Genomic DNA, 12,150 nt, shown 5'->3' with positions numbered 1-12,150 from the left:
ATAATAAATTATTATTATTATTATTATTATTATTATTATTATTATTATTATATTATGGTGTGGATTTGCCAAGCGTAACTTCCTCTTGGCACATTTCTCCCTTGCGTCCTGAGTTCGAGTGTCTTCAAAGCCCATGACACCTTTGGTAAAGGCTGTTCTCCAATTGGAGCACTCCCAGGCAAGTGTTTCCCAGTTGTCAGTGTTTATACTACATTTTTTAAAAAGATTTGCCTTGAGACAGTCTTTAAACCTCTTTTGTTGACCACCCGCATTACACTTTCCATTTTAAAGTTTGGAATGGAGTACTGTAGTTGCTTTGGAAGATGAGGAGGGTGTCAGCTTCCAAGCTACACAGAACACTGCTATCCATGCTTGACCAGGCCAAAGAGTTCTGTGTAGCTTTTCAGATTTCTCCGCCAATAAAATAAAACATATCAATTAATTTCGTTGATGAAGCAGATGCGTATGGTACTTAATGGGAAAAGATGAGTAAAATCCAGCACCAAAGGAGCATTTTTGCATTGGCCAGTGGCAGACTTGGTGGGCGGCCAAACGTTGCCTTGGAATAAATCATGTTCATTTCAGAGCTACAGGCCAGAGTGTGTCCCGTTGGCCTTAACGTGCACCCAGCCTCAAAGAGAAGCAAATCAAAGTCGGCGCGAAATCATGGCAGCTGCCTCCGGGGTCAACAGAGGCCCCGAGCCAGCTGAGAAGAAGCCTCTTCCTCAAGGCAGAGGCGTGCCTGGACTCCCTTGCGCCCTTGCCAGAGCCGGGAAGCGCGAGTTTTGCGCCCCTGCTCGGGCTGCGCCCTTGGCGGGGTCCAACCTGGCTAGCCCCTCGGTGCGCCCCGGCCTCGAGGCTTCTACGGCGGGACGGATCCTGTGCCGCCCCGAAAGCTCCTGACAACCTCCCTTCCCGGCGAAGATTCCCGGGTGCGCTCGGGCGCGCGGCGACGAAGCGCTCGCGTGGCACAACAGCCTGCCGCCTGTGCCGAGTCTACCCGGGCGCGAAGGGCGGCTCCTCCTGGAGCTGCCGCGCGCGGTGTGGGCGGCGGCGGCGGCGGCGGCGGCGGCGGCGGCGAGGCCCGGGAGCGCGCGGAGCAGGCTTGGCAGCGCGGCCACTAGGAGCGCCGTTGCTGGGATTCCCAGTCGGGCGTCCCGGCGGCGCCTGCAGCCGCGCTCACTCGCGCGCTCCCGGGCGCCGGGATCCGGGGCGGAGGAGGAGGAGAAGGAGAGGAGGAGGAGCAGCCGCCGCGGGGCGGGCAGCCGGCGAGCGCCAGGCCCGGCCTGCCTGCCTGCCTGGCTGCTGCCTGGGCGCTGGCGGCAGCAGCGGCGTCTCCTGGTTGCGCGGCGCCTGCCTGGTGTCCCGCTCGCGGTCTGGCTGGCCGGGCGGCGGGCGCGGCTTCTCGGTGCGCTGCGTCTGCTGCTCCTCCTGGCCGGCGCGAAGATGGCCGCTCCTCCGCTGGCCGCCAAGGCCGGCTCGGGCGCCGCGCCTGGCCCGGGCCGGGCTCCCTCGTCGTCGTCCGGCGGCTCGTCGGTGTCCTCCTCCGCGGCCGCCGCCTTCCCGGAGCTGGACTTCCGCTCGGGCGCCCGCGTCGAGGAGCTCAACCGGCTCATCCAGGAGTTCACGCGCCATGACCAGCGCGAGTACGACGACCAGCGCGCGCTCGAGATCCACACCGCCAAGGACTTCATTTTCTCCATGCTGGGTAAGGACGGAGAGCCCGGAGGCGAGGCGAGGCTCCTCCCGCGCCCGGCTCCGGCTGCCCGGACCAGTTGCTGCGCGGCGCTTCCTGGAGGCTCCCGCCGGCAAGACGGGCGCGGCTTCGGGGGCGCCGGGCTGCCCTTCTGCCGGCCCCCCGTCGGGGAGGTGGGGATGGTCCTCTTCGGGGCTGGAGCCCAGTTTCGGGTTAATGGAAATAGGGTGGGGAGAGGAAGAGGGCAAGCACCCTGACTTGGGGGGGGGAGTTCTGGGCGTGATCCTGTCCCCCTCCCCCTATGAGGCTAGGGAGCCTGGCACCTGTCGCACGGGCGGCCCCGTGGGCTCTTGCCTGCAGCCCCTGAATCGGAATTGCGCACCTCCCATTCCCAATAGAGCATGCTCCCAGAAGCCAGGATGCCCCCCTAGCTCCCCCTCCCTCCGCCTCCCAAAGCCGTGGGTAGCTTGGCAGAAATGCGTCCCCCATGGGGGGACACACCGCTGGGCAAAAGCCTCCCGCGCCTTCCGGCTTCTTGTCCAGCTGTGGAGGAAGGGCAGCCCTTGAAGGCTAGCCGGGAGCCGGAGCTGGTCCCTCTTTCCAAGGAGCAAGCGGGGAAACCCGCCTCCCTCCCACCCACGGCAGCCGCACTTTCCCTCTGCTTATTATTTCTGAGAACCCGCCCCGTTCACCTCGGCAGCGAGGCCAGGGCTGTGGCTCCCCCCCCCCGCCCCGTCAGCTGAGACAAAGGGCAGAGAGGGAGAGGGGTGGGCGCCGCACTCCCGCAGGTGCGCAAGAACAGCGCTCCCCCCCCCGCAACCGGGGAGCCTTCAGGCCATGGGTGCTTTCCACCCAGATCAGCTGGCAGGATTGTGTGGGGAAGGGAGGAAGGGGGAGGGGGGAGAGCCCCACCTCCTTTCCTAATTACGAAGTCTGAAATGTATTGGAATGGACATAAATTACTGCTGGAGCGTGTTGCAGGCCGAGCAATGATTCCAGGAGAGTCCCCTTGGGATCCCCCAAGGTCTCTCCTCTCCCTCTTAGCACTGCATGAAACTGCAAGATTTAATCCTGGCTGGAGCATAAGACCACTTGTTTGGTTTTGCTTTTTAAGAGTGCTTGGCAAAGCCAGGCGACTAAGCCCTGCTCCTCTGGCCTAGGGGGGCTGTTGCAGCATTCCATAGGCCTGAAGGCTGGCTGCTCTCAGCTGTGGTTCCCTGAGGGAGCTGCAGGTTCTGCAGCTGGAAGCTTTCCTTTCTGTCCCTGCTCTTCATTAACTGCCCTCTAGCATAGGGTCCAAACTACACAAACTTCAGGTTATTCAAACAAACAAAGGTCACAATGAGGCTGAGTTCCTCCACCCCCCCCCCCTTGTCTCTCTGCAAACGTGGAAGGATATACTGAGTTCAGCAACTTTTGGAAACACACAAAGTGTTCTTTTTTTTTTTTTGAGGGGGTGGTCTTACCTTTCAAACAAAATGACCAAGGCTTGGGCCATTCTTTATTTCCAGCCAGTAAATCAGGCTCCCCACCCTTTCCCTCCAGAAATGTTCCTGAGAGTGGAGCTAAGCTTCTAGTCACCTTGTGGCTGTGCCGGAGGATTGTCGTGGGTGGGGGTCGGTGGGCACAGGCTAAAATGGACAGGGGGAGAGTCTGAGGCTCAGGCATGTTATGCTGAACCGTGTAGCACCTGGACCCAGCCTTTTGAGCCGCAAAGCCCCAGAACAGCCACGAGCTTTGCAGTCCCAGGGATGCCTAGTGTGGCCTGCTGTGGGGCCTTTGTGAAGACTTGATAGGATTAGTGATCTCTCGTGATGATCCTGTTGCTAAGGTGCTCATAGGAAACTTGTTTGCTGCTTCCTGTCTTTCTGGCCTTGGTAGGCAGCTCTGAGTTGCAGGTGCCCAACAGTTAGTTCCCTGTTAATTTCTGGTGTGGAGGACCTGGACCGTTTCCCTTCTTCTGTCACTCATCTCGTTCCTGCCCTGGCTTGGCTCATGCTGCCAGTGCTTGGGGAGGAACTGCCCTACGTGTAGCACAGGGCCTTTGATCAGGAAGCAGGTGTACCTGGTCGCAGAGGGTACTTCCTGCCGCCCTCACTCCGACTTGGCACTGGCCAGAGCATAACACTCCCTGGCGCTCAGCCTGCAAACCAAGCCACATCTCAGCTCCTGATGATGACCCCTTTCGTTCCAGCTTGGCTGAAACCGGCTGGCTGGGCAGTGAGCTAGTAGCCTGTCTGCAAGGCTGCATCAAAGGGTTTCTGTCGCTCTGGGGTGGGAGTGCTTGAATTCCTCCCCAAGCCTTAGAAGCCAGACAAAACCTTGGGGTTGTTTTTGGAGCCCCAGCTGCCTTCCCCTGATGCTTAGTAGATTCAGTGAAGGACAGGGTAGCCACACTAAATCCAGTGTTGTGGGGCAGGCCCCCAAGTGCTGCTCCTTTCAGCACTGCTTGATAACATGAGAAGCCCGTGAGCATGCAGAGGGAGTGGCCCACATTTTCACGATTTAATCAGAAACACTTCCATATATACTGCTTAGTATTTCAAAAAACAACTAAGTGGTGACTCCTTAGGACACTTTGGCCTGTGTCTGGGGGAACTGGGGGGCAGGAGGTACCAGTCAGAAATGGCTTCTGTGGGGAAGGTTGCAGTGTTTAACCATGACTTTCTGTGAGGAGTGACTACCTTAGCGAAGTGGTTCACAGGTGAGGACTTTGTCGGCTTCACGAGTTCAACAGTAAGCTGGTAAAACTGGGAGCCCCTCTCCAGGGGTGTCCATGTGATGTGCCGAGGAGAGAGAATCTGGTTCTAAGCTCATCAGGCTTCATTGCTTGTTTGCCAGCATGTGAGAAGCAAGAGACCCGAGAACTGGTTGAAGAACTAGTTTAGGGCAGGGTCTCACGCCCCTTTAAGGCTCAGGTTTGGGGGTGCCTCTGGGTGTGTTGCTGCTCCCTAGATGCCCAGATGGTTGTGGTGGCCTGAGGCGCCTTCTCTCACTGCACCAGCTTTCCTGGTGCAGGATTGGCCCTTTGCTACTCGTGCCCTGGCAATATCTCCATAACCTGCCTCCTGCAACAGGACTACCTTTGGAGATGCTTTTGGGACAAGCAACTGGTCCAGAATGCAACCGCAAGTGATGTGCTCAGCACGTGAAGCATTGCTGCTCTGATATCGGATCAACTTGGCTCCAGTTTTGGGGCCGGTTCAAAGGGCTGTTATGGAGACTTAAAGCCCGAAATATCTGAAGGGCTGCTTGACTTCCATGCTGAGCTGCTACCTGACTTGGAATCTGAAGGGTGGTAGGAAGCTATGCAAGGCAGGGCCTTCTCAGTAGCGGCACCGAGATGGCGCAGCTTCTCGCCAAGGGACGCCCGTCTGTCTTCCTTGCTAATGGATTTGAGCCGACAAGTTAAAATGTTCCCATTGGGTCTTTGAGGAGGTGGACAGATAGAAATGAAAGGACTGGAAGCGGTTTTTAGATGCAATTTTCTCTGCACAGCTTGGCTAAAGGTCATTTCCTGTGGCAGTTGTAGCAAGTAGGACTTCCAACCCTGCTCAGGTAAACTTGCCTGTCATTCAGTAGCTAAGAATGTGCCCTGCAGGTGCACAAATTCTCTAGCAACAGTAGACCGGCTGGATGTTTCTGCCGCACCTTCGCCGGAGGGTTGAGGAAGTGTTTGCAAAGGCTGGGCGTGTGCCCCGTAATCTTTACGTGACTCTTCTTGTCCTGGCTAGACTTGCTCCAGGAGGAAACCGCCAAGGGTTGCTGGAGAAGCCTATGTTACGGTAGCAATTCTCTTCTTTAAAGTAAGACTTGCTCCCGCTTGATAGAGAACTTAGCTGGCGAGTGCCTGCAGGATTAGAACCTTATTGGGGGCAACTGGATTGGCTCACTCAGAGGAACCCCTAGGATTGCAGGAGTACAAATAGGAAGCCCTTTGAAAATAAAACCCCAAGGGAGCGACACATCCCCCCCCCCACAAAGGACCCACCTAGACTGAGCATGCACAATGGCTGCCGAACGCTGAGCTTCTGTTTGGGAGGGGGAGAGAAGCATGAGGGAAACAGAATGGAGTAAGACAACAGCCATGCTTCTGAATGCTGGTTGCTGGAAACTGCCACGGGGAGAGTGTTGTTGCGCTCAGATCCTGCTTGCTGGTTCCCGGCTGTAAGACCAGGGGTCCTGGCCTGATCCTGCAGGCAGACTCTTCTGATGTTCTTAGGATGCCTGGCCGAGCTCTCCGTTGGCTGCCTTTCCCACTTGAAATCGAATATTCCTAAAATCATGCCTTTAGAAAAAGGTCTAGGCATGTGCTTGCCAATGGCACATAATTATAAATCTACAAATGGTAACTAGGATACCGTTAATGGTGGTTCTCTCTCTCTCTCTCTCTCTCTCTCTCTCTCTCTCTCTCTCTCTCTCTCTCTCTCTCTCTCCCTCTCCCTCTCCCTCTCTCCTCCCCACCCGCACTCCCACCCCGCCTTGCGAAAAAGCCTGATACCGGTAGGATTCTGCCTGAGCTCACACTTGAAAGAAAGAGCCATTCCGTACAGTATGCACAGGGTTAATGAACTTGAAGCACTTCCTTCCCTTTTGGAATCCAGCTGTGCATCTTCCTCATAATCGGCTTCCTCCTTCTCTCTCTCTAAATGCTGGAGCTGGGAAAAGGCAGGCGGTTAAAGGGAAAGTTCTACAATGAAGGATAAGAGTGATTATAAGCAGCCTCGTAAGATGAATAACCAAAGCAACGTCCTGGCACCCCGGCTGCCTCTCTCCCACCCCTGCCCAAAGGAGATTTCGGAGAGAGTCTCAAGGGGTTCCTAGGAACGTCCCTTATATCTCTAGGGAATCCTCACTTGCTGGCCTCTCCTTTCATCTGCGACCCCACAGGTGTCTCACTTTGTGGTTGGTGGTACAGTGGGGTGTTGGGTTTGTGTGTGTGTGTGTGTGTGTGTGCTTTGCAGGGGCTCTCGGCTCTTCAAGAGGGGCTGCAGAGGTGGCGGCGGCTGGTTGAGCTTGGAGAAAAGAGCTTATGGAAGTGACCTAGTTATTGTGTTATCTTATCACAGATAATCTCTCTCTCCCCCCCCCCCCCCATGGTGTCTCTGCTCTGCCTTCACAATTGGAGGCAGAAATGTTCCCAAGTACCAGTTGCTAGAGAAAGGGATGCGGGTGGCGCTGTGGGTTAAACCACAGAGACTAGGGCTTGCCGATCAGAAGGTCGGCAGTTCGAATCCCCGCGACGGGGTGAGCTCCCGTTGCTCGGTCCCAGATCCTGCCAAGCTAGCAGTTCAGAAGCACGTCAAAATGCAAGTAAATAAATAGGTACCGCTCCAGCGGGAAGGTAAATGGCATTTCTGTGCTCTGCTCTGGTTCGCCAGAAGCGGCTTAGTCATGCTGGCCACATGACCCGGAAGCTGTCTGCGGACAAACGCCGGCTCCCTCGGCCTATAGAGCGAGATGAGCACTTCAACCCCAGAGCCGTCCGCGACTGGACCTAACGGTCAGGGGTCCCTTTACCTTTTTACCAGTTGCTAGAAACCGCAGGAAGGGAGAGCTGCTCTTGCGCTTGAATTCTGCTTGCTTGTTTCCCATAATGGGCATCTGGGTGGCCCCTGTGAGGCGGGCTGTGGGTCAGATCCAGCAGGTGGTTCTTGTTATGCTGTGGAAGACAAGGCCGTTATTTGTGGAGGAGAGGGCTGCCAATGGCCACGAGCCGTGTTGGCTCTCCTCTGCTGGAGGCAACAAGGCTTCTCCTGAATGCCACTCGCTGGAAGACGCAGGGGGCCAAAGTTTGGGTCCCACTTGCGGGTTTCCCATAATAAGCACCTGTGGGAGCAGGATGCTGGGTCGGTGGGCTATTGGCCTGATCCAGCAGCGCTCTTCTGGTTTTTCTTAGAGAGCATATGGATTGTCAAACAGGGCCCATGGGGAGAGAAACTATCTGGCCGCTTCCCATAGTTCGAAAGCCAGGATTTTCACACCGTCCTTCCTGGATCAAGTGCACACACTTTGTATCTGATCCAGAGCCCTCTTTAAAAGGAGTACGTGTCACGTGGTCCAGTAGCGATATTGTTCTTTGTTCTGTATTGGGGATCAGAAACTCAGCTCCACAGAGGTGCCTAGGGGGTTGCCATGAGCTTTGTGCTGCAACAGTTTTTTGACCTGTGGCACATCTGGCTGCAGATAAGAGTGTTTATGCTACTTGTAGTGAGGGTTATTGCTCGATAGCTGGCTGAAAGTGAGCAAACCATATCAAGGGCCAGGGCTCTCTCGCTCTCTCCTTTCCAGGCAAGCGGGGTATAACTTTTATGAAATACAGTGGTACCTTGGTTGAAGAACAGCTTAGTTTATGAACAACTTGGATTAAGAATGCTGCAAACCCGGAAGTAGGCGTTTTGGTTTGTGAACTTTGCCTTGGAAGCAGAACATGTTTCGCTTCCAGTTGAGTGTAAATTGAGTGCCCCACTGCTGTGGGAAAGCACGCCTTGGTTTAAGAGCACTCTGGTTTAAGAACAGACTTCCAGAATGGATTAAGTTCGATGTAAACCATGGCACTACTGTAATTAAAATCAATGAAGCATTTACTCTCCCCCATCCCTATTGCTGTCACTTCTGCAGCTGCTCATCAATTTTTAGTTTTATTTATTTAAATGTTTGTAAGCACATAAGAGGCGCCTGCTGGATCAGGCCAGTGTTCCTGGAGAGCCAGGAGCTCACCGCGCTTTAGATCTACCCTGGTCTCTCACAGGCCCTCGTCCCGATGCCACACTGGTGCACAGGGAGGAAGGGGGCAATTCAGCTACGGGTTCCTCCTGTGATTTGCAGTGTGTGTTTAGGTTACTCTGCAAAATCCGAAAACTTTCCCACGAGCCTGAAATGAGTTGAAAGGGTCTCTAGCGCACAAGAGAGATGCTGGGATTCTGATGTGCTTTGCCTCCGAGTAAGGGATTATGGTGCTGGAGGAGACTCTTGAGAGTCCCATGGACTGCAAGAAGATCAAACCTATCCATTCTGAAGGAAATCAACCCTGAGTGCTCACTGGAAGGACAGATCCTGAAGCTGAGGCTCCAAGACTTTGGCCACCTCATGAGAAGAGAAGACTCCCTGGAAAAGACCCTGGTGTTGGGAAAGATGGAGGGCACTAGGAGAAGGGGACGACAGAGGACGAGATGGTTGGACAGTGTTCTCGAAGCTACGAACATGAGTCTGACCAAACTGCGGGAGGCAGTGGAAGACAGGAGTGCCTGGCGTGCTCTGGTCCATGGGGTCACGAAGAGTCGGACACGACTAAACGACTAAACAACAACAAGGGGTTGTGGAAACTGGTCGCTTGTGTGTGCAATGGAGTTCCCACATTGCCAGCAGCAAGCCAAACGCTTCTGAATCTCGCCGTGTGTCAAGAAGCCTTTGGTCTCGTACCTCGATTGTTACAGCGGACTCTGTCGCTTGTCTGGCCTGTCTGCTGGTTAAGTGATGATTTTAATCCTCTGTGACGTGCCGCTTCTGGGTGTCATGGCGCATCACTCTAATCTCCATCCACGGCGCAATGTGACAGGGACCCAAGCCATGGGGGTGTGTCCCGGGGTGTCCGGCACCCAGAGACGGATGGCGTGGTACTTCTTTGGACAGTTGCCCCTGCCCCCGGTGAATGGAGCTGCGCAGCCCAGCCTGGTGCACTGCTGGGTCTTGGGCTCTTTCCAGCAGCCAAAGGTGGCAGGAGGGAGCTATGTGCCAGCCAGACAATAAATCAAAGTTTTGCTGGGGGCAATGCCGCCGCCTGTTGCCACAGGTTTGCCTGTGGATTATGCAGCACTTCAGCAAGTAGACTAGAAAGTGAGCAATTGCCACGTCTTTCGTCGTGATTCCTGCATGGCTGGGGGTTGGACTGGATGACCCCTGGGGTCCCTTACAATGCTGCAGTACAGATCTGTGGATCTACGCCTTGTGCATTGAGTCCCCACTCTGTGCTCATCACACGGCAAGCGGCACTTGTGAGCTTTTTCCGGTGCTTCTCAAAAGGAGGTGGGCATTTCAGCTGTAAACAATCTTGTGTTTGCAATGCACTTGAATGTGTGAAGTGGCCCTTTGAGAAAATAATAGAGTTGCAGAGTTGGGAGGGACCCCGAGGGTCATCTAGCTCAACCCCCTGCAAGGCAGGAATCACAGCGAAAGAATCTCTGACAGGTGGCCATCCAACCTCTGCTTTGAAGCATCCAGTGCAGGGGAGAGTCTACCGTCTTCTGAGGGCGTCCAAGAGAGACCAGAGGAGGTTTATGGGACCCTTGCATGGATTCATGCTATGCCTGCAGTGGAATTCTCTCCCTCCCTCCTCCTTCCTTTGGACCCCAGTCCACTGGGTAGGTGCTGGCCCTGGAGAAATCCCCTGGGCCACCTTGCCTGGGTTCCAGAAAGTCACATTTTGGTTCTCAGCAACTTAATATTTTCCCTGCTCTGCACTTAAACAATTAATCCTGGCTTTTTTAAAGTGTTTTTTGTCTGTACTTGCCCACGTGGATTGGGAGGGGAAATATAGTAATTTTTCTCTTGTCCAAAGGAGCCTGGAGTACAGTCCCTGTTGGTTTCCCCAGGGCTTTTGTGGGAAGAGCTGCTGTTGGGAGTGTGCTGAGACAGTAGGAAGCTGTCCTTGGCAGTTAGCAAATGTTCCTTGTTCACTGGCCTTGTCTATCCACGTGGCAGCTTCTGGCTGATTGACGGGGATTTAACGGTATCTCCCCCTGGCTGGAGGCGAAGAATTGCCTGCACAGAGTCAACTGTTTCTTAAACTTGGGCCTGAAGGTGCTGCACATGGGTAGCTCATGGGTCTTTGGTTAAACCCCCATTTCTTCCCATTCTTATGGATGGGTAAGTTGAGGCACAGACAACTCTTCTTCCTGTAAAACCAACTTCTGCATCTTATGGTGGTCATTTAACTGGGAACTAAGGTTGGAATTCGCAGCGCTGGGTTCAGTGTTAGGTGTTTTTTAATTTGGGTAGGGTGGCAGTTCTGTTGTACTTTGGTCGGTAGAAGTTTAGTAACCAGTTCAGCTGGGGCGCACCTGGAAACACGTAAATGATTATTCAAAATTCAATGCTAGTTTGCATATGCCACAACAACAATTTTTTTAAAAAAATATTTATACCCTGCCCTCCCCAGCCAGGGAGAGCAGGGTGGCTCAGGGTAGCTAACACCAAATATGAATTAATTAATTAATTAAAACACAGCTTAAAATGCAGCTTAAAACACAGCTTAAAATGCAGCCTCATTTTAGTAGTAGCTCATAAATCAAGACCAAAAAGGAGGAAACATCAGGTATTCACCCGAGCCAGCTATCCATGCTGGTCCTACATGGGCCAGCAAAAAAGCCAATGGAAAATTTATATACCAGATCCCACATAAAGGGTCAGAGTGAGTCTAAGACGAAGGCCAGGCGGAACAGCTCCGTCTTGCAGGCCTTGCAGAAAGATGTCAAATCCTGCAAGGCCCTGGTCCCTTGTGACAGAGCGTTCCACAGAATCGGGGCCAGTGCTGAAAAGGCCCTGGCCCTAGTTGAAACCAATCTAATCTCCTTGAGGCTCGGGACCTCCAAAGTGTTGTTATTTATGGACCTTAAGGTCCTCCGTGGGACATACCAGGAGAGGCAGTCCCATAGCTAAAAAAGCCAATGCAATTCTGGGCTGCATCAATAGGAGTATAGCGTCTAGATCAAGGGAAGTAATAGTACCACTGTATTCTGCTCTGGTCAGACCTCACCTGGAGTACTGTGTCCAGTTCTGGGCACCACAGTTCAAGAAGGATACTGACAAGCTGGAACGTGTCCAGAAGAGGGCAACCAAAATGGTCAAAGGCCTGGAAACGATGCCTTATGAGGAACGGCTTAGGGAGCCGGGTATGTTTAGCCTGGAGAAGAGAAGGTTAAGGGGTGATATGATAGCCATGTTCAAATATATAAAAGGATGTCATATAGAGGAGGGAGAAAGGTTGTTTTCTGCTGCTCCAGAGAGGCGGACACGGAGCAATGGATTCAAAATACAAGAAAGAAGATTCCACCAAAACATTAGGAAGAACTTCCTGACAGTAACAGCTGTTCGGCAGTGGAATTTGCTGCCAAGAAGTGTGGTGGAGTCTCCTTCTTTGGAGGTCTTTAAGCAGAAGCTTGACAGGCATGTGTCAAGAATGCTTTGATGGTGTTTCCTGCTTGGCAGGGGGTTGGACTGGATGGCCCTTGTGGTCTCTTCCGATTCTATGATTCTATGATTCTAGGTCCTAAGGGTGCAACAGTGCCTTGGTGTAAAATGACAAAATGTTCTAGTCAGATAAGGTTACTGCGTGTACAGGAGAATTGAGCGTAGGCCAGTGGTGTGGACTGGGGTGGGTGGAGAGGAATTCAAGGACACCCTGGTAGATTATTATTTTCTAATATGATTCAAAACCTTATAAGCTCCGGATTAAG

At 53.6% G+C, this 12,150-nt stretch overlaps 1 protein-coding gene across 1 annotated transcript in view; it reads left to right on the top strand.

Annotated features, from left to right (window-relative positions):
* The first annotated feature begins 1,182 nt into the window (after positions 1-1,182).
* Positions 1,183-12,150, top strand: part of MB21D2 (Mab-21 domain containing 2) — a 64,946-nt gene continuing 53,978 nt past the window's right edge. The window contains exon 1 of the mRNA XM_035133041.2: positions 1,183-1,708. Within this exon, the coding sequence (XP_034988932.2) occupies positions 1,447-1,708 (262 nt within the window). The 5' untranslated portion in view covers positions 1,183-1,446. The remainder of the gene's footprint in view (positions 1,709-12,150) is intronic.

Source organism: Zootoca vivipara, chromosome 5, assembly GCF_963506605.1.
Source record: "Zootoca vivipara chromosome 5, rZooViv1.1, whole genome shotgun sequence".
In the NCBI taxonomy this organism is placed as follows: Eukaryota; Metazoa; Chordata; class Lepidosauria; order Squamata; family Lacertidae; genus Zootoca; species Zootoca vivipara.
The sequence above is the reverse complement of the archived record's forward strand: the minus strand, read 5'-3'. Positions and strand labels throughout refer to the sequence as shown.